This window comes from Mauremys mutica, chromosome 11 (assembly GCF_020497125.1).
Source record: "Mauremys mutica isolate MM-2020 ecotype Southern chromosome 11, ASM2049712v1, whole genome shotgun sequence".
In the NCBI taxonomy this organism is placed as follows: Eukaryota; Metazoa; Chordata; order Testudines; family Geoemydidae; genus Mauremys; species Mauremys mutica.
Window position 1 is genome coordinate 15,989,576 of NC_059082.1, and position 25,399 is coordinate 16,014,974.

General features: G+C 42.4%; 1 protein-coding gene across 3 annotated transcripts in view; it reads left to right on the plus strand.

Moving 5' to 3' along the window:
* ARNT2 (aryl hydrocarbon receptor nuclear translocator 2) overlaps positions 1-25,399 on the plus strand; it is a 185,329-nt gene that overhangs the window by 154,852 nt on the left and 5,078 nt on the right. For 2 of the 3 annotated variants that reach the window (XM_044979469.1, XM_044979472.1), the window contains 7 exons: positions 3,435-3,507; positions 3,681-3,804; positions 10,935-11,034; positions 14,007-14,033; positions 14,523-14,661; positions 17,233-17,398; positions 22,920-23,056. In XM_044979469.1, the coding sequence (XP_044835404.1) occupies positions 3,435-3,507; positions 3,681-3,804; positions 10,935-11,034; positions 14,007-14,033; positions 14,523-14,661; positions 17,233-17,398; positions 22,920-23,056 (766 nt within the window). The remainder of the gene's footprint in view (positions 1-3,434; positions 3,508-3,680; positions 3,805-10,934; positions 11,035-14,006; positions 14,034-14,522; positions 14,662-17,232; positions 17,399-22,919; positions 23,057-25,399) is intronic. The other variant, XM_044979470.1, reaches the window with a different exon arrangement.

Below are 25,399 nucleotides of genomic sequence, written 5' to 3' on the forward strand. Positions count from 1 at the left end.
GGGTACAAGTCATAGTAAAGGTTAGACCAGGGATTCTCAGACTTTTGTACTGGTGACCCCTTTCACCTAGCAAGCCTCTGAGTGCGACCCCGCCCTTATACATTAAACATTTTTTATATATTTAACATCATTATAAATGCTGGAGGCAAAGCGGGGTTTGGGAATGTTGACAGCTCGTAACCCCCAGAGGGGTCCCAACCCCCAGTTTGAGAACCCCTGGGTTAGACCACAGTGGATGGGTCATCTGTCTTTGAGCCCCTCATGCCATAAACAGCATCACTAGATGTGACCAAGAGGCAGAAAGGAACCATTAGCAGAACTAGTATAAGCCAAATTTACCTCTAATTGTCTTAAGCCATCAGAAGCCAAAAAAAAATCAGATAAATGCTGATATTCTGTAGAAACCGTATTACTTTATGGAGGGTTTGCAGCCTGCAACATTTGGCGTCATTGACAAACGTTCCTCTTCTGCCTTTAAGAGGCAAAAGGTTTAAACAGAAATGCGAAGAAACTACTCAGGTTCTTCACCTCAGACCAAACCCAAATACTTGTTATGGGCAAGTGAAGTGTTCCTCCACCTCCAAAGCCCTCACCTGAGAAGTCTCCAAGGCTCAATCTTCTTTCTTATATTATTCAGCATCTACATAAAACAGTCAGCAGAGCCATTGAGACAACACAGGCTGAAATGACAGCAGCACACGGACAACGCCCAGCTCTGAGTCTCCTTTATGTTCAGCATAAACAGCACAATCTCCCAGCTTTCTCAGCCGCTAGCCACAGTCCGTACGTGGGTGAGGATCAGCTGGCTAAAACTCGATCCTCCCACCATCAAGGGCATATTCCCTCAGATTTTTAAGTCAGTCTGCAACCGTCTTTCCTGTTTGGTGTTAATCAATGCCCGAATAGTTGTGTTAGTAAAAATGCCCGTTTCTGTCTGCCTGCAGCTGGCAGGCAGACAGAAAGATTGTGTCCCCAGTCTAATGGTCACAGCCCTGGCTCTGGTACTGCATGCCTTTATATCCTGCAGGCTTGGTTATTGCAGTTCATAACTAGAAATGAAGCCATTCACCTAGAAATAGTTCCAACTGGTACAAAACACAGCAGTCCTATCTGCTTAGCCACAAAGGTCACCAGAACACACCATCCAAATGCTCCAGTCTCAGGACTGGCTCCTCATTAAATACAGAATCTAGTTCATGGTCTTTGTCCTAGTGCTCAAAGTCAACCATGGGATTGGCCCCTAATTATGTGGGGGATCGTGTCTCTCTCCAGGACTGATACCCGCCCATGACAGCTGCATTCTGCTGGAATCATAAACTTCTCAACTATTAGACTTATGAGCATAGTAGACAGAATTTTATGGCAGCGGGGCCTACATTATGGAATTCCTTATCCAGAAAGAGAAGAATGACCAGTAATCTTACCACATTCAGAACTAAATGCAAAAGTTCTCTTCAAATTGACTTTCCCTCAGTAAGTACCTCACACAGAAACCACACATACAATTCCAACGATGTAGCCATACAATTTATTGTGATCTTTTGGGTAGGAACCTGGTGGGGAGGGGGTGTTGATGTTGCTTTCTTAATTCTTGGGAGATTCTCCTACTCTGGTCATGGGTGCCATGTAATAATTTAGAATAAGATTTTCAACTACCTTATTTGTGGATGCAGACAGTTAAAAGTAGAGGCTTTTGTAAGATATATTTTAGAGGAAAAATCTTGATCCCATTGCAGTCTATGGGGGGGAGAGGAGCATTGCTGTTGTCTTTAGCAGAATCAGATTTTAGCCCTAATGAGGAAAAACTCATGTGGTCTGGTTTCTGAGCTTCCTGATTGTCATAAAGTATTGGCTACTGTAGCAAGCTCAAATATTTGTGAAGTTATTACTTAGGTGCCCTAAGGGGTTATATCTTTTTAAAAACACAGTGGTGAAGATAAAGATGCAGAAAATATATTAATGGCTATATTAACTTAAAATATAAAAGATCTATGAATTTCTATAACAACATTATATATTTTGTAAAATGTTAGTACATAAGTTACACTTAGTTAATCCTAATAAGATTATATATTTATGTATTAGTAGTGTCCCTCCAAGGCTTTATAGACAATATATGTGTCAAATTAATTATAGTTTTCAACTGTATCTGCTGGTATTTCACTAATTTGGTGTGCTTAAGTAACAGTGCCTGACACTGTGTTTCAAGGATTTACACAGAAATTTTTGGTAGATTGTGCTTCTTCATTCATTTTTATTGAATATGTCTGCAGTGATTCTTATTCATTTAAGTTACTTATTTATTTCCTTTGGGTTTTATCGTGTTTAAAATTACTCTTTTTCTGCAGCATTTGTCTACACATTGATTCTATAAAAGGTGTCTTCTAGTAAATGTAAAACTAATATATTTCTGGAGACCCTCTGCTGTACAAAGCTTTGGGAAAATAAATAGAATCTGGATTGTGATGTAGAGGGGGGTAGAACCAAAATTATGCTGAATGGGGTAGGTTATTGAGAGTGGTTTTATATGCAGTACATTTTCCTTTCTTCTAATTATTTCCCTGCCAAACTCTTCACATCTGTAATATGGAAGTATCTGCTTTGATACACTACTCCCCCTCAACACATACACACGTTGATATATGACCAGACAATCTAAATAACTTCGGGGGGGGGGGTTATTTAGAGAGGAAGCACAGTCCAGTGGTTCAGGCACTAGCTTAGGACTCGGCAAACCTGTGTTTAATTCCATGCTCTGCCACAGACTTACTGTGTGTCCTTGGGCAAGTCACTTAGCCTCTCTGTACCCCAGTTCAAGGGTGCTGTGAGGATAAATACACTAAAAGATTGTGAAATGCTTTGAGATCTACTGATGAAAACCACTATGAGTTATATAAGTAGTAATAGTATTTTATTATTATAGTGCCATAATCTTCACAGGAGTCTGCAAGATTATAAAACGAGGAAATAATTTTCCCACCTGTTGATTGCTCTGGGCCCGATGCTGCATCCATTCAAGCCAATGGGCACTTTAATATTGACCTCAGCAAGTGCAGGAACAGTCCCTGCGTATTCCTCTTTAATCTGCAAAGACGTCTAATTGGCATTTTAAAAATAAATGACATTTATGAAAAAGTTAGGTGCATAAGGAATGCAGGATACAGCCCAAAACTCCTTGGAAGTCAGTGGGGTTTTTTTGGTGTGCAAAGCATGTTTGACCCTGTTATGCTCAGCAAGAACTGTACTGTGTTTTGAGGTTTTCTCAGTACGAAATCTTTAAAAATATTTTGGCTTTGCAGGAAATGGCTTGTCAACAAAGACTCTGGAAGCGGTTACATTTGCTATGGGAATTTAAAGGAGCGAGCCAAGCCTCCTCCTCTTTGTTTCTTAATTATATTTTTTGTAACTCTAGTCATTTCCTCTCGTATTTGCAGACAGCTTCAGCAACAGCAAGCCGAGCTTGAAGTACATCAGAGAGATGGGTTGTCCTCCTATGACTTATCTCAGGTGATATCTCTGAATGGGTGGTGGTGTTTTTTTTATACTGGTGTCTCTGATCTTTTAAACACAAAGTGATTAAGCATCTAAACAAAACAAAAAGACACTGTGACTATACTTGAGCTCATTGTGTCAAATATGAGAGGGGGGAATTACATTCTTTTTGTTTATGTCAACAACAGGTACCTGTTCCAAATATACCAACTAACGTTCATGAGGGTGGAAAGCCCGTGGAGAAGCCAGACACTATCTTCTCCCAGGAGCAGAATCCTAGGTTTGCTGAGATGTTTGCAGGAATAACTGCTTGTAAGTGAGAGCCTCTGGTATTTCATTTTTAATACTGTCTTTGTAAGCTGTAGTCATGTCCTTAAGTGCTATTACATAACATGCAAGCCCTTTTGTTTTCAGTTTAAACCGATTTATACCGAAAAATTCCTGGGTTTTACAAAAAGTATTTTTCCATTTTTTCTGATTTTCACCCTACTTTTTTATCATTCAAATATATTTTTTAAAAAAACATTGATTAGGAAAACACAGTCCATTGCATGAGATATATGTATCACAATCAGAGGGGTAGTTGTGTTAGTCTGGATCTGTAAAAGCAGCACCTTATAGACTAACAGACGTTTTGGAGCATGAGCTTTCCTGGGTTAATGCATGACATGCATCCGACGAAGTGGGTATTCACCCACGAAAGCTCATGCTCCAAAACGTCTGTTAGTCTATAAGGTGCCACAGGACTCTTTGCTGCTTTATGTATCACAATAATACTTTAGTCAGTGTATGTATATACAAAGCTGCCTGTTAAAGGAAGGCGATGTATTAATCTACAAGATACACACAATAAACAAACAGCCGTGCACACAAGCTCTGAAGTACGTGCGCATCTGAACGTACTGATGAATCTCACGCCCACCACATACGCATTCCAAGCTGTTAGCAGATAACGGTTTAAAGGTTTGACACACTACAATGGGAAGAAAACACACATCTCTACGTTTCAGAACACAACGTATTCGAAAATTTTAAAAAGACAAAAGCAGAAGAAAAGGATGAAGCTGAGTGTATGCGCTGCGAACAGTGCGGCCCAAATATTAAATGTAAATATGTATAGGTGAATAGTTCGAAGTCTACAACAGTAAACTATTTATTCAAATGAAAAGTTTTATTTGGAGATTAGAGATCTATTGTTTTCTTAAACTCAGAGTGGCATTGTGTTTTGAGTTCTGTTTTAGTTCTGCAGAAAACCACATTGATGAACAGAATTTCCTGTCTTTCCATCCACAAAAATAAATCCAGATATTTACCCAGAAAAATTATTAACAGTTTTTTGCACTGATTTTCACCCGTTTTTGTTGTGGTGGTAATAAACCCTGATAAATTCTCAGGGAAAATAAAATAAAATAAAAACTGAAAATGAAGGACCCTAATAATAAGAACAAAAAAAAGCATTGTGGCAGAGAAGTCACTAGGCAAGTGAGTCTCAAAGAACGATGCATAGAATTGATTGGAAATACATATTTTCCCCAGAAAGGAAGCTGAACGAAACTCAGAAGGTTAGAGGACAGGCTGATATGCTGCCCAGCTCCACTTAGAAGCCACTTTCTGTTCTCACTTAGTAGCCACATCTTTCCCATGCAGTTTTGAACAGTAGCTGTCCTTTTTGCAGAGGCACACTTCTACAGTATCAGAGGGGTAGCCGTGTTAGTCTGGATCTGTAAAAGCAGCAAAGAGTCCTGTGGCACCTTATAGACTAACAGACATATTGGAGCATGAGCTTTCGTGGGTGAGCATCCGACGAAGTGGGTATTCACCCACGAAAGCTCATGCTCCAATACTTCTACAGTGCAACTCATAGAAGGATGTAAACACATTTAATAGATCTTCCAGCTTCGAAAGTTGGAATAACTTTTTTTCTCAGACAGTATATGTCAGTGTGGCTCGTTGAGACGGATTGGAGTAGCCATGCTATCAAGATTGTGTAAGATTGGCTTACATTTTAAAAAAAAAAATCTGTTTTTGTAGATATTAGGTGTAATATTTTTCCTTGTTTATTTTTTAATTGTTCGCTGTTCTTAACCTTCCCCACTTCCCCCAGAGTGAAGAAGTTTTGATTTATTTAAAACAAACATAACGAGCAAGTGTCTTGCAGTGAGGGAGGAAATAACCCATTGTGTTTAACTACAGGGGTATAAGGAGATGACCTCACTGCATGGGGTTCTTATGTACAGCTTGACCTTTTCAAACTGTGCAGGCAGTGTAACTTCAATCTAGACTTGATATTCTGTCTCTTTGCTGCTGAGACTTCCGCTATTCCTGTTCATCCTTGTCCCTTTACTCTTACAGTGAAGTCAGTGTCTGAGACCATAAAGGGGGTCTGCTGGAAGGTAGCAAGACTCCAACCCTAAACACTGGAACAATGTTTTCCAGGCGAGAACATCTTGCTTTCTGGCTGCTTTATTGGCTGATATTCAAACAGCTCTGAACTGTTTGTGTGACTGGGTCAGGGTTAAGGGTCTAGCAAGCTGTGAGGTGAGCTAAGGAGTTGTGTTCTTGGAAAGGCCATTTCACTTTTCATTCTTATCAGTTTACAATTTGTGCTTTTTTTTTTTTTGGGTGTGCTCCGTATGTGAGTATCTCCTGGGAACTGTGATCAAGGACTCTTTTAATGATAAAAAGGAATGGTTCTCGGTTAGAGATGTGCTGAAGTGTCCAAAAACAATATTGACAAATGTGCATGCTGCTTGCAGACACTTGCTTTGTACTGATACTTGGCCTCTTTCTCCAGTTTGGCTTATAAAAATAGGTTAGGGCTGACAAACGCAGGATTGATGTAGTGGGACAGATGCAGGGCACCCATCGGCTGCATGTTTTATTAAAATAAAAGACCTCATGCTTTGCCTTTTGAGCAGCAGCCATTTTGAGATACAGAGCTGTTTAATGCAGTGCCGCCATTGGCCACTGGTGAGCTTTGGGGCACGTTGGACAACCCACTCAGTGGAGAGAAGCAGGGGGAGGGGAGAGTCACCCATCCCGTTCCTGCCTCCCCCTACCTGTGCTTCCCTCCTGCTTCCTGTGGGAAGCTCCACTGTCCAGGCTACTCTACTGCAGACTCTCAGAGGCTTTGGCCCGTTCTCCACTGCCCAGTCCCAGTTGCAGCATCCCAGCACCCTCTGTGCTGATCTGCCATGGAGCCACCCCCACTGGTCCCAGCACCCGTGGGGGGTGGGGTGGGGAGAGATCCCATTTCTGCTAGGAGGGGAGTGGAAGGGAGGGAGAGGTCCCAGCCAATCTGGCCTCTCCAGTGGGAGGAGTAAGGGGTCATGGCAGGATCTCTTCCTCCCCCCACCCCCTGGAGAGGCTGAGACTAGGTGAGACCTCTCTCTCCCTTTGCTCCCTTATGGCCAAGGGGAGCCTGCCTCCCCCCATCCCCAATCCATTGTGCCCCTGGAGTCTGTGCCCGTGGTTGGCCAGAAGTGTAATGTGTTGCGTTCAACTGCCCCATGTAAACCTTGCTGGTGTGCTCTAAAAGGTACCTAGTTTACCAGCAGGGTCTATATGGCGCAGGTAGAGCCCAGCACTTCAGAGCACTCTGTGGTTGCATTGTGGCCTGGGTGGTGAATCCAGCACCGCAAAACCCACAGGAAACTGCTTCTGCCTCACCTCTTTCCAGACCTTGGCTACACAGGCTGCACATGTGCCACAGAGGCAAAGGAGAAAAATGCCCTGCTGCTAAATTACGAACACAGCAAATCTATAGCAGGCTGCTGAAGATTTGCTGTGTTTGTGAGGCCTGGTCTACACTGGGGGAGGGGGGGTCGAACTAAGGTACGCAACTACCTTAGTTCGAGTTACTTACCCGTCCTCACAGCGCGGGATCGAAGTCCGCGGCTCCCCCGTCGACTCCGCCACTGCCGTTCCCCTCCTTCTCTCCAAACCCCTCCGTCCCAGCCCAGAGCACTCTCCCCCTCATCTCCAGCCCCACCCCAGAGCCTGTACCCCCAGCCAGAGCCCTCCCCCCCACACACACTCCTGCCCCAGCCTGGAGCCCTCGCCCACATCCTCATTTCTGGCCCCGCCCCAGAACCTGCACCTCCAGCTGGAGCCTCAGCCCCTCCCGCAACCCAACCCCCAATTTTGTGAGCATCCATGGCCCGCCATACAATTTCCATACCCAGATGTGGCCCTCAGGCCAAAAAGTTTGCCCACCCCTGGGGTAGAAGGTAGGGGATTTTGAGCCTAGCAGACTTCAGGGCACCTGGCAAAATACCAGTGGACAGCAAGGGTGTGTTTATTGCTGTGCTATCAGGGAAGAGCTGAGAGGCAGAGGGGAAAAAGGCAAGAAGTGGAGGGCTGGATTCTGAGATGTGACTGGAGAACTCAGCAGAGCTCAGGAGGGAGCAGTTTCTTTTAAAACCTCTCCCAGTCCTCAGTAGCTCAGCTCCTGGAAGCTACTTTTAACTGCATCATCTGCCAGGGGCCACCAGAAGCTGTTTTGGCAGCTGGTGATAGCAGGAGCATGGGGATACCTCGGCCATCCTCTGTGCCATTCTCTCTTGTGCAATTCTGTGACACCTGAGGAATTCCCCTTCAGATAGGGAGTCCTCCAGTTGGCTGAGGTCAGCCAGTTCAAGAGAATCTAGAGCAGCTTCATGTCACAGAGCTGCTGTAGCACACCCAGGGATCTATCTGACCCGCTCTTTCTAAATACGGAGAGGATGATCACCTAGGGAGGATCAAGTGAAGTCAGAGGGAAAGGAGGGGCGTGCCTGGTTTATAGAGCTGTCAGAGGTGTGTGGCAGCAGACAGTCATGAAGAGATCAGCAGTTTTTTGAACTTGAAGGTGATGAGGGAAGCTAGGACGTGGAGGAGGAAAGGTGGAGCAGGGCCTTTACGTTGTTAAAGGGGAATGGAGGGTTGCCAGAAGCGTTGGCAGTTGTAGCTGTATAAACAAGCATTGCAGAAGGGAGGTTCTTTAGTTTACTGAGATTTTCAGATCTCTTAGTGGATTCTCAGAGCAGAGACCTGCCATTCCGTCTCAAAGTACCAGCCGAGATAGTTAGCAAAATGTAAATTCAAAGTTGATATCCCAGTCATGGTACTGTTAAGAAATCTACTGGTGAGTGTATGTTAGAGGGCTGCCTCTGTGCTGACCTGCAGAGGATATGAGTTGTTACATCTCCCCACAATGGGAGGATATTTTTTTAGCTCAAGCTGTAGCAGCTCGTGCCTTTTAGTTCTGGAGGTCCCTGGTTCAGTCCCTGGTGTGTCAGCTGTCAGATTACACAAGAGAGAACTTCCTATTAAAAATGTGAATGCCCATGTTTGCCCTGTGTTGTTTTAGCAAATGAGGAGATTGATCATGAGAGTAAATGTGTTTATTACAGTGTAAGAACAGAATATAAAAGTCAATGCCATCTCTGTACGTATCTCCTTTACAGTGCCTTTGTATGATAATTCCATTGGGACCCAGCCTAGTTCAGGGGTCGGCAACCTTTCAGAAGTGGTGTGCCGAGTCTTCATTTATTCACTCTGATTTAAGGTTTCGTGTGCCAGTAATACATTGTAATGTTTTTAGACGGTCTCTTTCTATAAGTCTATAATATATAACTAAACTATTGTTGTATGTAAAGTAAATAAGGTTTTTAAAATGTGTAAGAAGCTTCATTTAAAATTAAATTAAAATGCAGAGCCCCCCGGACCGGTGGCCAGGACCCGGGCAGTGTGAGTGCCACTGAAAATCAGCTTGCGTGCTGCCTTTGGCACGCATGCCATAGGTTGCCTGCCCCATGCCTAGTTCATGGCCTGCTCAAGCCAGTTTGTTGTCATAGTAAAGACAGTAAGCTTCACTGTGTCCCAGAGAGATTCAGTTTTGCCTTAAATTACTGCCTACATAGCTGATCTGCAGACCTCACAGAGACAGAATTCCTACCGAGTACAGAGGGATTAATCTGTATTTAAGGGACTGCAGATCAGCCTGATTTGTGAGCAAAATTCCACCATGCCTGGAAGAACCAGGACTATAACTCCTGCTACTGCTGAGGGGAGTAGATTGTAAGCTCTTTGGGGAGGGTACAGCTTTTTGTTCTCTTTGTACAGTGCCGAACACAGGTTAGTCTTAGCTGCTACAGCAATACAAATAAGTAATACTGTATTAACAACAGGAGTGGCAGATTATCCCAAAACTCTGAACCCTGCTATATAAAAACTGAGGTCTTTTCTTTAGAAGGCTGTTTTAAAACTAGGGGTCACCAAATGAAATTAATAGGCAGCAGGTTTAAAACAAATAAAAGGAAGTTCTTCTTCACGCAGCGCACAGTCAACTTGTGGAACTCCTTACCTGAGAAGGTTGTGAAGGCTAGGACTATAACAGTGTTTAAAAGGGGACTGGATAAATTCATGGTGGCTAAGTCCATAAATGGCTATTAGCCAGGATGGGTAAGAATGGTGTCCCTAGCCTCTGTTCGTCAGAGGATGGAGATGGATGGCAGGAGAGAGATCACTTGATCGTTGCCTGTTAGGTTCACTCCCTCTGGGGCACCTGGCATTGGCCACTGTCGGTAGACAGATACTGGGCTAGATGGACCTTTGGTCTGACCCGGTACGGCCATTCTTATGTTCTTATGTAAAAAAAAAAATTAATAAAAATAGCTCTCCCATGCAAGAAATAAGCCTCCAGTCACTGATACTACAGATCTGCAAGGTTGGACCAGACTTTTCAAAAACCTTAAACCAAAGAAATATCTGTTCTGTACATCCAGAAGGATATAGTCCAGGGATTGGCAGCCTTTGGCACACAGCCCATCAGGGAAATCTGCTGGCAGGCCAGGACATTTTGTTCACCTGCAGCGTCTGCAGGTCCGGCTGATCGCAGCTCCCACTGGCCATGGTTCACCGTTCCAGGCCAATGGGGCTGCAGGAAGGGCGGCCAGCACATCCCTGAGCCCACGCCGCTTCCCGCAGCCCTCATTGGCCTGGAAAGGCAAACCATGGCCAGTGGGAGCTGCGATCAGCCGAACCTGTGGACACTGCAGGTAAACAAACCGGCCCAGCCTACCAGCGGATTTCCCTGACAGGCCATGTGCCAAAGGTTGCCAGTCTCTTCTGGAAAAGACGTATAGAATCTCTAGAAAATGGTTACTTTTGTGGAGAATTTTTAAGCCAACCTATTGCATTCTGAAGCAGAGAGTGTTCACTATTACACCCTATGGATTGGATTGATTTTAAAAAGTCTATAGAAATCACCTGTTGACCCTTGTTTAATTTCCATACAGCCTTATTGGTTTCATCCGTACTGTGTTCCATAGGACCTTCCCATAAGGGATTAAAAAGGAGAGTGTTACTCGCACCATGTCGTTTGTATACATGTTGTTTTCTGGTGAACAAATTAATTTATTACGTCCTCTTCTAAGTTTTTCTTCGATTGTTTTTTATAGCAGATAAAAAAATGATGGCCTCTGCGTCCCCGGCAGGAAACCAACAGCTTTATTCTCAGGGGAGCCCATTCCAGCCAGGACATTCAGGAAAGGCTTTCAGGTACAGTACCTACGCCAGCACCAATAGCTTCCGTACACAAAAGGGAGTTCCATTTTGATTCTGTGGAGGCAGAATACAGGTAACGCTAACCCATGTCCTGTACAACATGAATCGTTCTTCCTTCGTGTCAGCTTGGCTCCCACACAAGAGTTCATCGGGAAGAATCAGTCTGTAGGCAAGACCTATGTAGGTCATTTTTCAAACATGTATAATTTGGGTGTTTTACTAGCTTCTGAAATATTTTTGAGTCTACTAGCTGATACTAAAGGTTTGACAAACTACTTGAAGTTTAGGAATTGGCACACCCTTGAGACTTCTGTAGCCACTGTGGTTAGATTTACTTTATTATTATTATTATTATTTATTATTATTTATCATTTATTTATTATTTATTTATTTATTTATTTATTAGTCCTGTTTTAGTAAAGAAGATTTATGACGGGTCAGTGAATGGCCTAGCCGTTAATGAAGTCTGCCTGCATGAAGGCTAATCTGTTCCTCTCTGTCCTCCTGTTGTTTAAAGTGACCGAAGAGAAACTGTCTTGAACAACTATATTGCAGTGAACTCTATTTAATGACTTCCCAAGCTATGCATGCATGTAGCTGTTTTAACCTAAGGGAGAACTCAGTTACTACTTTGGACTAGCCAATGTTTTGAAAATGAAGGAACAACCATTCAAATGTAGTAACTGTTGGTTAGGAGGTCTATGCATTAGAAATTAAATACATGCTATAATTTTATAGAAATCAATGTGTTTTTAACCTTGTAATTGGCAATGATCTCACAAGTGTTCTTTAATTAGATCTTATGATATTTCAGCATGTAAATTGTCAATAGCCATCTTGATGTTTGGCGTGTTTTGTTATTTTTATTTTGTTGGGTCTCTTGGAAATTTAACTGTAGCTTCATTTTGGCTTGTAATCTGCCCCATCAACTAGTGGCACAAAGACAAATGCCATTGTTACGATCCTTGATGAGCTCCCCAACCAGGACACCCAGCTTTGGATCCTGTGTAGCAGTCTGGCACAGTTCTGTTGCCCCATCTCAAAAAAGATCTAGTTGAATTGGCAAAGGTACAGAGAAGGGCAACAAAAATGATTAGGGGTATGAAACAGCTTCCATATGAGGAGAGATTTCAAAGACGGCGACTTTTCAGCTTGGACTAGAGATGAGTAAGGGGAGATATGATAAAGATCTATAAAATCATGAATGGTGTGGAGAAAGTGAATATGGACCTATTATGTGAAGGAGTAAATAACACAAACATTAATAGGCAGTAAGCTTGAAATAAAACTTTTTCACACAACACACAGTCAACCTGTGAAACCCATAGCTGGGGATGTTGTGAAGGTCAAAACTATAATGGGGTTCAAAAAAAGAATTGGATAAGTTCATGGATGATAGGTTCATCAGTGGCTATTACCTAAGATGGTCAAGGATGCAACCTCATGGTCTGGTTGTCCCTAGCCTTCTGTTCATTCCCTCTGGGGCACCTGACATTGGCCACTGTTGGAAGACAGGATACTGAACTAGATGGACCATTGATCTGACCCAGGATGGCCATTCTTATTTTTTTATGTCCTACGTCTCTTGGCCTTTTGAGGCTGGGCAGAGTTGAGGCACACTGCCACTAGAGGCCCAGAGCCGTACACTCATACTCCAGGCGTGGATCCCATGCCTGACACCCCTCTTGGCAGTGGGGACCCCATCGTCCAATTGCTTAGACCCAGAAACTAGCACCAGACTCCCAAATAGTAGCATGCGTCTATAGATCCACTGAAGCTGTGAACCCTCTGGTTTCCTATTTCCCTCTTCAGGGACTATGTAATAGTGAAAGCAAGTAATACAGACTCTGCAAAGGAATTTCTAAACACACACACTTTACATTGAGATAGCACAAGAGAGATTCAGATCTACAAAAAAACACCAAACCCAGCATGCAAATCCCTGCCTCAATTTCTCTACCACTCAAAGAGCCCTTTGCGATTTGGTCAGTGTCTTTTCAGGGAATCCAGAATTCCTCCTCACCTCATCCTGCTCAGCCTTGACTGCTTCTGGTCCTGGTCTGTTCCCTGCCTCCCTTCCTCCCTCTCTCATAACTGCAGTTCTGTTTGTCAGGTAACTTTCCTCCGTGACTTCAAGTCCCTTATCAGGGACTGTGGTTACCAGCTCACCTAGTTGAACTGATTCCTTTGGCTGCAGTTAACTCATTGTCTCAAGATGCTTGCATGTGAATAGGAAACAACCCTTGATTGCTCTGTATTGTTAGACCTCTGTGAACACTTCTTGGAATTCCAGTTCAAGATGGAGGTAAAAAACAGTTTTACAATCAAAATGGCATTCACAAAAGCAAAATGGAGGTTGTAGTTTCATACAGACATACATGAATCCATAACAGCCATCTATCTGTTTTTGTAAGTTATTCAATAATTAACACAGAAAGAGTAGAGGCAAGGATAAAAAATTACTACAGATGGTCCCCCTTTCTGCCTCTGTGCAAAACCCAACAACAAATCACTTACGAAGTGCAGGCCGTACATGAGAACTGATATATACTGAAACATGTTCTTTCAGATGAAATATTGGGATTCATGGATGTATATTTAAGTTTATGTATTAATGTGTGTTTCATAGATAGTATAGTCACTAGGTCCAAAGATTTCCATACAAAGAACATTGAACAAAAAAAGTATAATTTTCATTATAAGGTTAAAATATTTCAAGATCTGGGAAACAATTAATTGTAACTTACACAAATTCTGTTAGGAATCATTTTTTTCCTATTAGTATTTCTCTGCTTTTTTTTTTTTTTTTTTTGTTCCAAGGCTCAAAACACTAGTTTATGTTTGATTCTTTCATATTGATTTGTAACTATGATATCTTTTAGCACCAATGGGAGAAAACAAGAATTAAAAGCAGCTAATCAAACATACATCTTTGTTACATAACACATATTTTCTTCTTTTTGCAGAAAGAATGCAACACTGACAAGAAACAGGTTAAAGAATATTTATGAACAGCATCCTTTCAGAAGCCTCGATTCAGGACAGCATTTAAGCATGTGCTTAAGTACCACTGACTTTAAGCACATGTTTAAAGTTAAGTACATACTTAAGTGTGGTCCTGAGGAGAGCTACTTTCCTGAATTGGGGGCCAAACCAATATGGAAAATAATTTAATTGCACATCTTTCTAAAATCCTCCCCTTGGTTGTACTCATGCAAGCCCTTTGGATGAGATTGCATGGATCAAACTAAGAAGAATTTGGGGCACTGGGTCTGCATAATCAGTCTGATATTTTAGAATTTCAAAATGCCTGGTAGTTTTAATACTGAAGTCATATCATTTTCATTTAGTCCTTATGCAGACAATCTGGAAAACTCATCTTAATTGGATGATTAACAAAATTTCAGTATCTGGCATACAATTTATGCATCAGAAATATTGTATTATCACCTACAAGCCATTTTCTGTTCTTTCCCCTTTAGCTCATCTGTGGTACATGTGCCTGGTGTGAATGATATCCAGTCCTCTTCTTCAACAGGCCAAAATTTGACACAGATCTCTCGTCAGTTAAATCAGAGTCAGGTTGCCTGGACAGGGAGTCGTCCACCATTTCCAGGACAGGTGTGTGTGTGTTTCAGGGGTTTTTAAGGGCACTCTAGTTAAGCAGATTTTACAAAAAGAACAAATCAAACTCCCTGGTTAAAATTTGGTAAAATGTACCTTTTTATAAAAACAACAAGGAGTCCAGTGGCATCTTAAAGACTAACAGTCTTTCTATCTGTTAGTCTTTAAGGTGCCACCAGACTCCTTGTTATTTTTGTTTATACAGACTAACGTGGCTACCTCCTGATACTTGTACCTTTTATGTTAGTTTTTTTAAAAGGGTAATGAAATCAGTTCCTCTTTCTGATTTATCTGGTCAAAATAGAAAAGCTCAAGGTTGGATGCTCTTTTGCATAATTTTGAAGGAAAAATAGGGTTATTTGGTCAAATATTTTTGTATGTATGTATACATACATGACCCCCACAGAAATCCCAGTTTAATCCTTTTCCTGTATAGATCTGTGTTTTAAGTGAAATCAACAGGACTATGCACAGTTAAGTTTCGGCATTAAGTTTCTGCTGAACAGAGGCCTAAATGGGTATGTCTACATTGCAGCTGGGAGCAAGCCTCCCAGCCTGGGTAGGCAGACTCTCACTATCTTTGCTCAGGCTAGCACACTAAAAATAGTAGTGTGGATGTTGCAACTCAGACGAAGACTTGGGCTAGCCATCTGAGTTCAGACCCAGGGGCCAGGTGGGCTTTAGAGCCCAACCTGCCACCCGAACCACAGTCCACGCTGCTATTTTTAGCATGCTAGCTCAAGTAGAGCTAGCATGAGTCTGTTTACTCAGGCTGGGAGGCTCCCAGTTAAAATACAGACATACTAATGTGCCCAACTTCTCCATACAGAGCCTGTAGTACATACTGTATTCAGATCACTTGTCATTCTCAGTACTACGTAGAAGCCAGTCTGTTAAGGACTGAGTAGCAACCCAATCATTAAATGCTCTTGTTTAAATAAGACTATTATTAATACTACTTTAATAATAATTGTTTGCATTCAATTTTCTTATATAGTCTATAAAGGCATTTTAAGGAATTCATTCAATCATTTTACCAGCAGCTTAATTATTTTTATATTAATTTCCTAGTTTCTCACACAGGCTGACCAGTCCTCAGTTTACATCAATTACTCTGCCACATCTATTCCATATCCTAAAGAAATCAAATTGAAATAATATTTTGACATATTTTCATGTGTACACTGCATAGAAAGGACATTTAATGATTCCTGATGAAAAATGTGACATCTCCCCTTCACCTAAACCATCAAAGACAAGTCTGGCTTAGGGGTTAAGGGGAGATGGTCAAGTCTGCATCACCAGAGTACAAATTTAGGGAATTCTGAATGTGTTTTACCATCGTAAAAAAAATCAATAAAATCTTCCAGGAGACGGCTGTCATTGTCATCGTGGGAATCTTCAAAACTAAGTTACTTCTTAGCTAGGAACTAAACTGAAGACTTGTATTTTCATCATGTTGTTTGCCTGTTGGGATCTATTCCCCACCCCCGACTCATTTGCCCAAGAGAATAGCTGCACTTCAGTGCATTGATTGCCTATAAGATGCACATCATTAAATGTATCTAGAGATGTTACTGCTTTTAATTTCAAACAGCAGAACTTGTTAAATACCAATCTTCTGTAGAGCTGTTGGGCTGGTTGATAGGGGAAAAGGGAATGCGTTGTTGGTAAGTGGGTTTTATTACTGGCACTATCTGCTAATGTATTTTGTTACTTTGAGCGAGACACTTACCCGCTTCTTGTCTCATTTTACCCATCTCACAGGGGTGTTGTACTATTTAATTATTTGTAACATACTTTACACTTCTAGAATGACTTCAAAGGGTCTCAAAGTGTTATTGTTCTTGATTTAACTGAACCATCCTCTTTAAGCAAAGTTTGGTTATTTTTCCCCTGCGCTAGTAGTGCTGGGCACCCCCACTAAGTCTGTCATGCAATTGCTGACTGCTTGCCTAAGGCAAAATAGAACATATTCATTGTGCTTCCGGTATCCATTGGGCAAGCTGGTTTGCATACTCTAAAATCGGGTGAGAAAACCCAGCAGGCTTTTCAACCTGTGTAGAAATCCAGAACATTCACTTTGAAGCCTCTTGTGCCAGCTCTCCCAATTATCGAAAATCCTGATTATCTGAAGGTACGCGGTATCCTACAAGGCATTCAGATAACTGGGGTGGTATAAAAACAGGGCATCTGGCAAATAAAGATTCATTTTTTGTATGTCTTTAATCTTTGCTCCTAGTTTCTAAGCCCTAATAGTGGTGGGGGAAAAACAGCTTACAGCAGGTAACGAACAATAGTGATTTGATTCTCTTTCTGAATGCATGGAGGATATTAAATCATCAGGAGAGCTGTTTATATTTTCACTTATCTGTTGCTTTCATTAAACTTAAATAACTGAACATCCATGTTGATGGAAATTGAATATGGCTGAGACAGGGATAATATGCCTAATTTCATCTGCAGTTTTTATTTAGCAGTTGATTTTACACTTGGGTCTATCATGCTGCTCCGCTGTTATGCCAGCAATGAAAATAACTTCTTCTTTTTCTCCCCTACCCACTTCAGCAAATCCCATCTCAATCTGGCAAGACTCAATCATCACCCTTTGGAATTGGAACCAGTCATACCTATCCAGCTGATCCATCATCGTACAGCCCTCTCTCTAGCCCAGCCACCTCTTCCCCAAGTGGAAATGCCTACTCTAGCCTAGCAAACAGAGGTGCAGGGTTTGGTAGGTTTCAGATTCTGTATCTCGAAAGTGAAATGCTAACTGTGTTTTAAATCTTCGGACCTGCTTCTCTATTCTGAAGAAGTGGGTATTCACCCACGAAAGCTCATGCTGCAAAACTTCTGTTAGTCTATAAGGTGCCACAGGATTCTTTGCTGCTTCTATTCTGAATGTATGCCAAGGTCGAGATTGTCTCTGCCCTTGTGTGGGTGTGTAGGGATTGCCAGGAAGGCAAAAGAGAGGAAGCAAAGCTTCTTACTACTTGGTGCAATGGACCGAGCTGAGTTCCGGGACCCCTCCCTCCATGCTGCACTCCCTTCCTGAGGTAAAATCCCTCCCAAACTTCCTTTTGGGTGGCTCAGCTCCACTCTACTCTGATTCAGAACAGTCCCAAAATGGCACAATCCAGAACAGGGACTTTTTTTAAACCCACCTGAATGTGTGAAATTGTGTCCTGTCACTGTTCCTGTCCTAGGATACTTAATCATTTCTTATTCCGTGCAGATAACCTCTGTCACCCTCACTCTCAGTCACATGCAGACAATTACCTTTGCTATTCCCACTGTGAGGTTAAACAATTCCCTTTTTAAACAGCTGGGTGTGTTTCAGTGTGTTTCTGAGCAGAACACTTCACATTCACGAGGACTAATTTTAATGTGAATTTTCTCAGCTACTGTCTAAAGCAGAATATGGCAGTAGTCCATTTCGTGTTTTTATTGTCGCAGGAGATAGTAATCAATAAAAGGTCAAATCCTAATGTCTTTACTCATTACTTCTGTTTACCCAGGCAACACTCCACTGACTTCAAGCTTTCAAATTAAATCAGTAGATTTCTTTCCCCTCTGAGTAAGGCATGGGTAAGAATTGAGTTAGACACATTAGGAATTTGCCCTATGGGATATGTTCAGGAGCTAAGGTATGACCGTAGCTTTGGAATGTGTATTAGAGAAAAGCTAGAGCAAGGGCACCTCAAATTCTGCCTGGGCAGGATTATATCATCATCAGACAACATTGATTCATTTAAAAAAGAAAAAAATTCTGTGATGGAAGAAGATTAGAATTTAGTCCAAGAAGATGAAATAGTGTAGAATGTATGGTAAGGACTTGTATGCTTTCTTTATTGCAGCCTTCCCTGTTTCAATAACAACAATTTTATGTTGTTGTTGTTTTAATTACTAATTAAGAACATAGAACTGGAAGCAGTCTCCTTGGTCATCAAGTCTAGCTCCCTACCCTCACAGGCAACTGCATCATATAACCCATTCGTAAACTGAGCAAGCTCCATCTTAAAACCGGTTAGGTTTCTTGCCTCCACTCACCTATTGAGAGATGATTCCAGAATCTCACTACTCTGATGGTTAGTAACCTTCTAATTTCTACCGAAATTCACTTATGGCCAGTATACACCTCTTTATTCTTGTGCCAACGTTGTTGTTTAGCTGAGATAGCTCTTGTCCCTGCTTGGTGCTTACTCCAGTATATTTATAGAGAGCAATTGTATCCCCTCTCAGCCTTCATTTTGCTCAGCTAAACAAGCCCAGCTCTAGTCTCCTATCATGAGAGAGACTCTCCAATCCCCTGATCATCCTACTAGCCCTTCTCTGTACCTGTTGCAGTTTGAATGGTCCTGTACATGGAGAATTAGAAGCACTTTATTGTACATTTGGTCATCGATCAAAGCTATGTTTACATCCAGTCAGTGGAGTTGCATGACACAGATGGAAGACAGAATTGGTGTCTTTATATTTAAAGATAAATAAAAAAGAATGGGTAAAGATATTAATGCCAATCCTTTCTCAAATCTCACTCCATTGTTGTACGATATGCTACCTGTTACAGAATGCCTGGAAGGCTCTATGTCTGTAATTTTAAGATGGGAATGCAGCCTGTAATCATGCGTGCTGGTAGTCAGGCCTCACATATATTTTATGCTTTGTAAAAAATTAAATCTGAAAAAATCCAAGTGCACATTTTACATCCTGCATCAGGAGCATGAGTAGCATTAGCAGTGCCTTTGAAAGGACCAGCCCCTGTACACCTTTACAGCATGAAAAACTTTAGGAGTGTTTTAGAACTGCTCAACCGCGCAGCAAAATCAACTTCTTGATATTTTGGAGAGCTATCCAGCAATGATGTTGTTCATTGATTTATGCTCTTTCCTTCACAAGGTTCACAGGTTCAGTCCCGATGTTATAGACGTAGTTATTGGTGGCTGGAAGCCCTCACTTGAACCTCATCATGATCATACTTGGAGTGTGTGAAACTCCACAGCTGCTTACATTACTGCATGGATCGTTAAGTAGAATGGTTAAGGATAATTGTGCTGTTCACAGTGTCTTCAGTAATTGTTCAGGTTATGCCTTTAATACGGGCTGTTCCTGAGGGAGCGCTTGAACAGAAAAAAAAATCAGTAAGTGAAAGAAGAGCAAAAAAAATGAAATACGAACACTTCCCTATTCCCTTCTACCTATGGATGCACACGCACCTTGTAAAGCAATGGCCTCAATAATAATCTGTCTACAAGAATGTATGAAGTCAGCTTTGGAAATGAGAGAGAATATAAAATTTGGATGGATGCTGAGGCTTAAGTTAAGGAATTCTGCAGCCAGCAAATGTAACAGCAACATTCCTAAATCCAGCATGACATGCTGGTAGTTCAGGACAGTCAGTGAATTAGCTGCAGAAGTGTGAGGTAGGCTGCCAGGAACAAAAGGTGAAGAAAGAGCACTCAGCTGTCCTTGGCCAAGGTCATATAAAGTTTTATGTACACACTAAGCAAAAGATTTAAAATCACATGGTGATCATAGTCAGTACCTTGTTTACCTTAGGAGCTGATCCAAAGCCTACTGAAGTCAGTGAAGGGGTCTTTCCACTGACTTCTGTGGGCTTTGGCTCAAGCCTGTAATGCGCAGTGAGTTTAAAGAAAGTTCCACCCCGTTTCCTCAGCACCGTGTTCTGACTGTTTGAGGAACAAAATAAAAATAATGGCTCGTATTGCACTGAACTTAACATTGTCTACCCCTTGCAGATATGCCAGGAAGCAGGAGTAGCCATTTTCCCCTTACCACGGGTGGAATGTTAAAACACTAATTTTTCTTTTTGCTCTTAATGCTAGTTTATTCACTTTTTGCTTTTCACTCAACACTGTGAATGAAATTAGACCAGTTTCATTTCAAGCCCTTTTCACTCCTTAGGCCTTAGGCACTAGCATTATGCTGCCTGGCCTGGACTCAGCAGCAATGCAGCGGGATGTGTACACCAAAATGGCTAACTTCCCATTGAGTTTATTCCATTGGGCTTTGTACGTTTGTTTATAAGACCTGCACTGGAGACCCAAACTACTTGGTAATGACTGTTCATCTGGTGGGAAATATTTCCTAATCTCCATCAGTTTGAAGTCTATTAATACAGTTATTACTGAAAGGAGCAGCCTGAACCTTCTGCTGGGGGAGGGATAGCTCAGTGGATTGAGCATTGGCCTGCTAAACCCAGGGTTGTGAGTTCAATCCTTGAAGGGCCTCCCCTTTAGGGCTCTGGGGCAAAACCAGTACTTGATCCTGCTAGTCAAGGGAGGAGGCTGGACTCAATGGCCTTTCAGGGTCCCTTCCAGTTCTGTGAGATAGGTATATCTCCATATATTATTATTAACCTCTGTCTTGCTGAGCAAAAGGCTCATTTGCCTGACTGAGTACATTTTGGCATATTGTACTGAGCAAAACTGATGCAGCTTTCTTTTAAGGGGTAACTTAAATGAACTTTGTTGTGACCAATAGTGTGACTGCAAGATTTCTGAGTCAGCTGAATTATTTGTAACAGTAATGTCAGCAGGGGAGAAGTAATTCTCCAGCCCAGATGTGACAGAAGCATGTCACTGCAGTTCATCAGTCTTCTGGGAAACTGCTTACCGTTTATACCAGGGTTTGTAGCTGGTAGTAGAGAGAGACTGGAGTCAAAGTGGAGGCATTTGTGATCTTGTACATTATAGAGTAATGACAAACTGTGGAGTCAGGCATTTTGGCTACTTCCATTTGCCATTCTTTCCGTTCTTCTGTGTGGAAATTTTGGTTTCTGGTTGTCAGGAGTCTAACACAACGTGGCATGCAGAACCGGGTGCCTCTGCAGTAGTGGCTAGGGAGCTGCCCAGTGGTTCTGATCTACCAGTGACCCCCAAATTTGGGATTTGTGTGTCTGAAGGAAAAAAGGCAAAAACAGAAGCAAAAAAAAGGGAAATGTTTGGGGGGGGGGAATGGTTTTCAGGTGTGCTAGAAACATTTTTAACTCACAGAACAAAACACGCAACATCCACTACTGAAAATAAACACCTGTTACTTTCCTGAGCAATTCACTGGAGATGCACTTTCCCTTCCCTAGCTCAGCCTGAGGAAAGCATTGGTGCTGGGCTGTGGGAGGGTCAGCAGTGGCTCCAACACCACTGCATAATGTTAAATTTTGCATTTCCTGGTTTGGCGGCAGCAGCCAGAAACTCTCCAACATATTATGAAAGATGAAAATTTTGGAAAGAGACTCCACAGATAGTCAGTTTGTTGGTTCCAACACAAAAGGAAAATCTCCTGGATGATATCTTACATATTTAGGGCTAAATTCCGCCTACCAAAGTACAAAGAGAAATCCAATTGACTTCAGTTGGTAAACATAATCTATGAACATACTCATAAAAGGTGTAGGTAAAGGAGCTGACAAATGCAGAATGTGGTATCAGTTTAAGTACCAGCAGAGAGATCCATAATCCTGAAATGATCATTATGACAACATTAGTCCTCTTAACATTAAATCTCTTTATTCCTTCAAAACCCAAGTGGACCCGCACTCTTAGGGAACCGTTGGCATGTGAACAGAGCAATTCTGCAGTTCTGAGACTAGAGCTGCTGAATTTAATAGCTGATTTACACCTATAATAATGGAGGACAAAGTAGCTCACCAATCAGCATTCTAAACACATGACTTTTACACTTAAATAAGGCAGCAAGGCCGGCACCTGTTTATCTTACTATTTAAATAGTCATGAAACAACAGATTTTTGTAAATGGGGTGCTGCCATGCTGCCTTTGAATTATATAATCCATCAGATGACAGTGCTCCTTCTGGTCCAGCTCTTAATCCAAGAGTTTATTAAAGAGGAAATGCATTAAAATGCCTATTCTGTTTTTTAAGTGAAATGGCTGGTACTTCCTCGCACTATTAAAGAGAGAGGCAGGACTGGGGAAAACCCTGGCATGGCCAGATTAGGTTTCATTACATTCTTCGTTATTTCACTTTGTGCTTTAGTATTAGTAAGCATGTTGTCGTGGTTGTGTCAGTGCAGCCACGGTAATTCACCTTGCTCTCTTTGGTCATTATCATGCTCCCTTGAGATCAGTGTTAAAACTCCCCTTGACTTCACTCCCACCGGAACTGGTCCTTGCTGAGTATTTGTGCTATAAAGTTTACTTCTGAGCATCAAAGTTCTCAAAAAACCTTCATGTGCCTTTTAAAGGAACTGTCTGTGTAAATCTGAATCTTTCAGCTGAGAGTGGCCAAAGCAGTGGACAGTTCCAAGGGAGACCTTCGGAGGTCTGGTCCCAGTGGCAAAGCCAGCATCATAATCAGCAAAGCAGTGACCAGCATTCTCACCAGCAGCCCAGTCAGACTGAAGTCTTCCAAGTGAGTAGAGTCAAAGGTTCATTGTGTCTGCAGTTGTCACAGGAAAGTGAAAGTCTTCTTACCCGAATAACAACCTTAGCCAAACTGAGCCAGTGTGGAAACAGTGTGTGTGACAAGCACCAACTTTCAGTTTGAGATGTGCTACCCTGGGGTTTAGAGTGATGTTCACTGGGATTAGGATCGTCTTTGCTAGAACTCAAAGCACTTTGTCTGCCAGAGAACAGGAACTTCTGGGCTTTGAAATGTTTTCTCCTTCTTCCTGCTTCCTCAGCACAAGGGCTGTGCATTTTAGGGAGAAACCAGTAGACAGACAGTCCTGGCTGGAAGTCCCTCCTCATACCCTGGTCCAGATCTATAAATCCAGCCAGTTAAACTTCGGTCTAATTCTGCTTGAGAATTCAGAGAGGAGAGTAGGCTCTTTCTTCAGAGAAGACACCGACTAAAGATTTTTTTTAATGTTCCAACTATTGAGAAACCATGTGAGTGGCAAATAACCATCTTCAGTTACGTTAGTTATTTTGCAGTATTAATTACTGTTATAACTCTTCATGGTAGATGAGCATGGCACTTTACAAGCAAATAGGCTGATATGGCCCTTTATCCCTTTATAATCTGTTTATCATTTAAATTCGATCAAGAACTCAACCAACAAAAGAGGAGTGTGGCTAGTTGTATGCAAGGGAAAAGGGAAAGACACGTGTAAACAAAAAGGGCCAGATTCATTGCAAGGCCTTCACCAGTGTAATCTCTGGCACAGGGCCTCAACAGCAGAAATTCCCCAAAGGGGATGGAGATTTCAGCAGCACAAGGCAGCTTCAACTTTCCTTTCTCTGGGTGACAGTGGGGGATGAAAGAGCCCCAAAGGTGGCAAGTGCAGCATTAGAAATGTGCAGCATTGGCCAGGAGCACAGGGCTGGCCAAAGCAGCTGGGAAATGTGCTTCAGTCCATCCCATCATCTATCTCCACTCTAAGGGATCCAGCGAGTCCACAGTTCGATTTAAAGTTTGCCCTCTCCTGGGGTAAATCCTCATTATGGTGCTCTTAGATGTGGGTAGTTCATCCTCTTGAGGGCAGATGCTTTGAGCCAATTTGTTATTATGTTTCTTGTTTGCTATTTAGATTTTGTATTATTATGGTCCCTCTCTTGCTGCAAAGTCAAGTTCTGCCAGAGCTTGTTATTGTAAGAGCTGAAAGGACAGCGTGATCGTTTTCCCAACAGGGGATACCTCTTTCCCAGGCTTTGTCCCTGACTGGGAAAAGGAGGTTCAGTACTCCCTATGCCTCCTGCAGGGACCACATGTGACTCAGGAGACTTGGGAGCAGTTACCATGAATTCCTCTTATACCAGAGAAATACTATCGACTTCCACTCCCTTTTCTGAAATACAAGGAGGCTCATTGACCTGGAGGAAAGACCTCCAGCATTCTTCAGCGGAGGTGCAGTCAGAATAAATGTAGCCCCTGCTTACAGAATGCTGTTCAGGAGGAAGTGGATCCTCCACAAATGTGTGCTGGTACCAGCTACATAACAACAGAACTCTGATGGCGAGACTCCCTCCAATGTGCCCAGCATAGCACGTCAGAAAAGGTGCATGATCCAAATTAAAAGGGGCTCAGTCATATTAAGAGACACACAAGTCACATGATGCTTAATGGCCACTGCTTGCTCATCAATTCCTTAGCTGTCTAGGTTGTGTGAAGGGCGGAAAGATGATGAGCCTGTGGAGGGCTGAACACCTCCTTAGCAGTGTTGAGCTTCTGCAACTTCCATTGACTTCAGTGAGGGATGAGGGTGCTCTGCCCTTCTCAGAAGGGTCTCGGAACACTAGTGAGTCTTTCTGTTCCACAGCACGCACTCCCATCCTCTGCATAAAGGCCTTTAGTTGATTTTCCTTCACGCCACACTGAAGAATAACTGAGACATGTAGACAGACCCCACAAACGCATGTTAAAACCCTTCATGCCTTGGTTTCATCAAGGGATGCATGCTACCTATGCTGAGGAAGCGTCATCGGGAAAGGCAAAGCAGCACATGCCTTTGTGCGTACTCTCTGTTTTGATTTGAAATGTTTAACTTGTTGCTGTCAACAGCCACCAGGAAGCAACTGCTACTCCAAATGGCATCTTCACAGTAGGTGCTATGATTGTCTCTCAGCAGTTGCTGATCCACTATCTTAGCATATTATCACCTCTGTAACAAATGGTGTATGTTTAGCTCAGTAAAGAATGTGCAGTATGGGGGACAGTCAGACCTGTGCAGAGGCCAGCACAAAGCCTACACGCTGCTTAAGTCCTGGTTCAGCCCTTGAAAGAGAATGAAGTGAGACTTAAACAGTGCAGAGG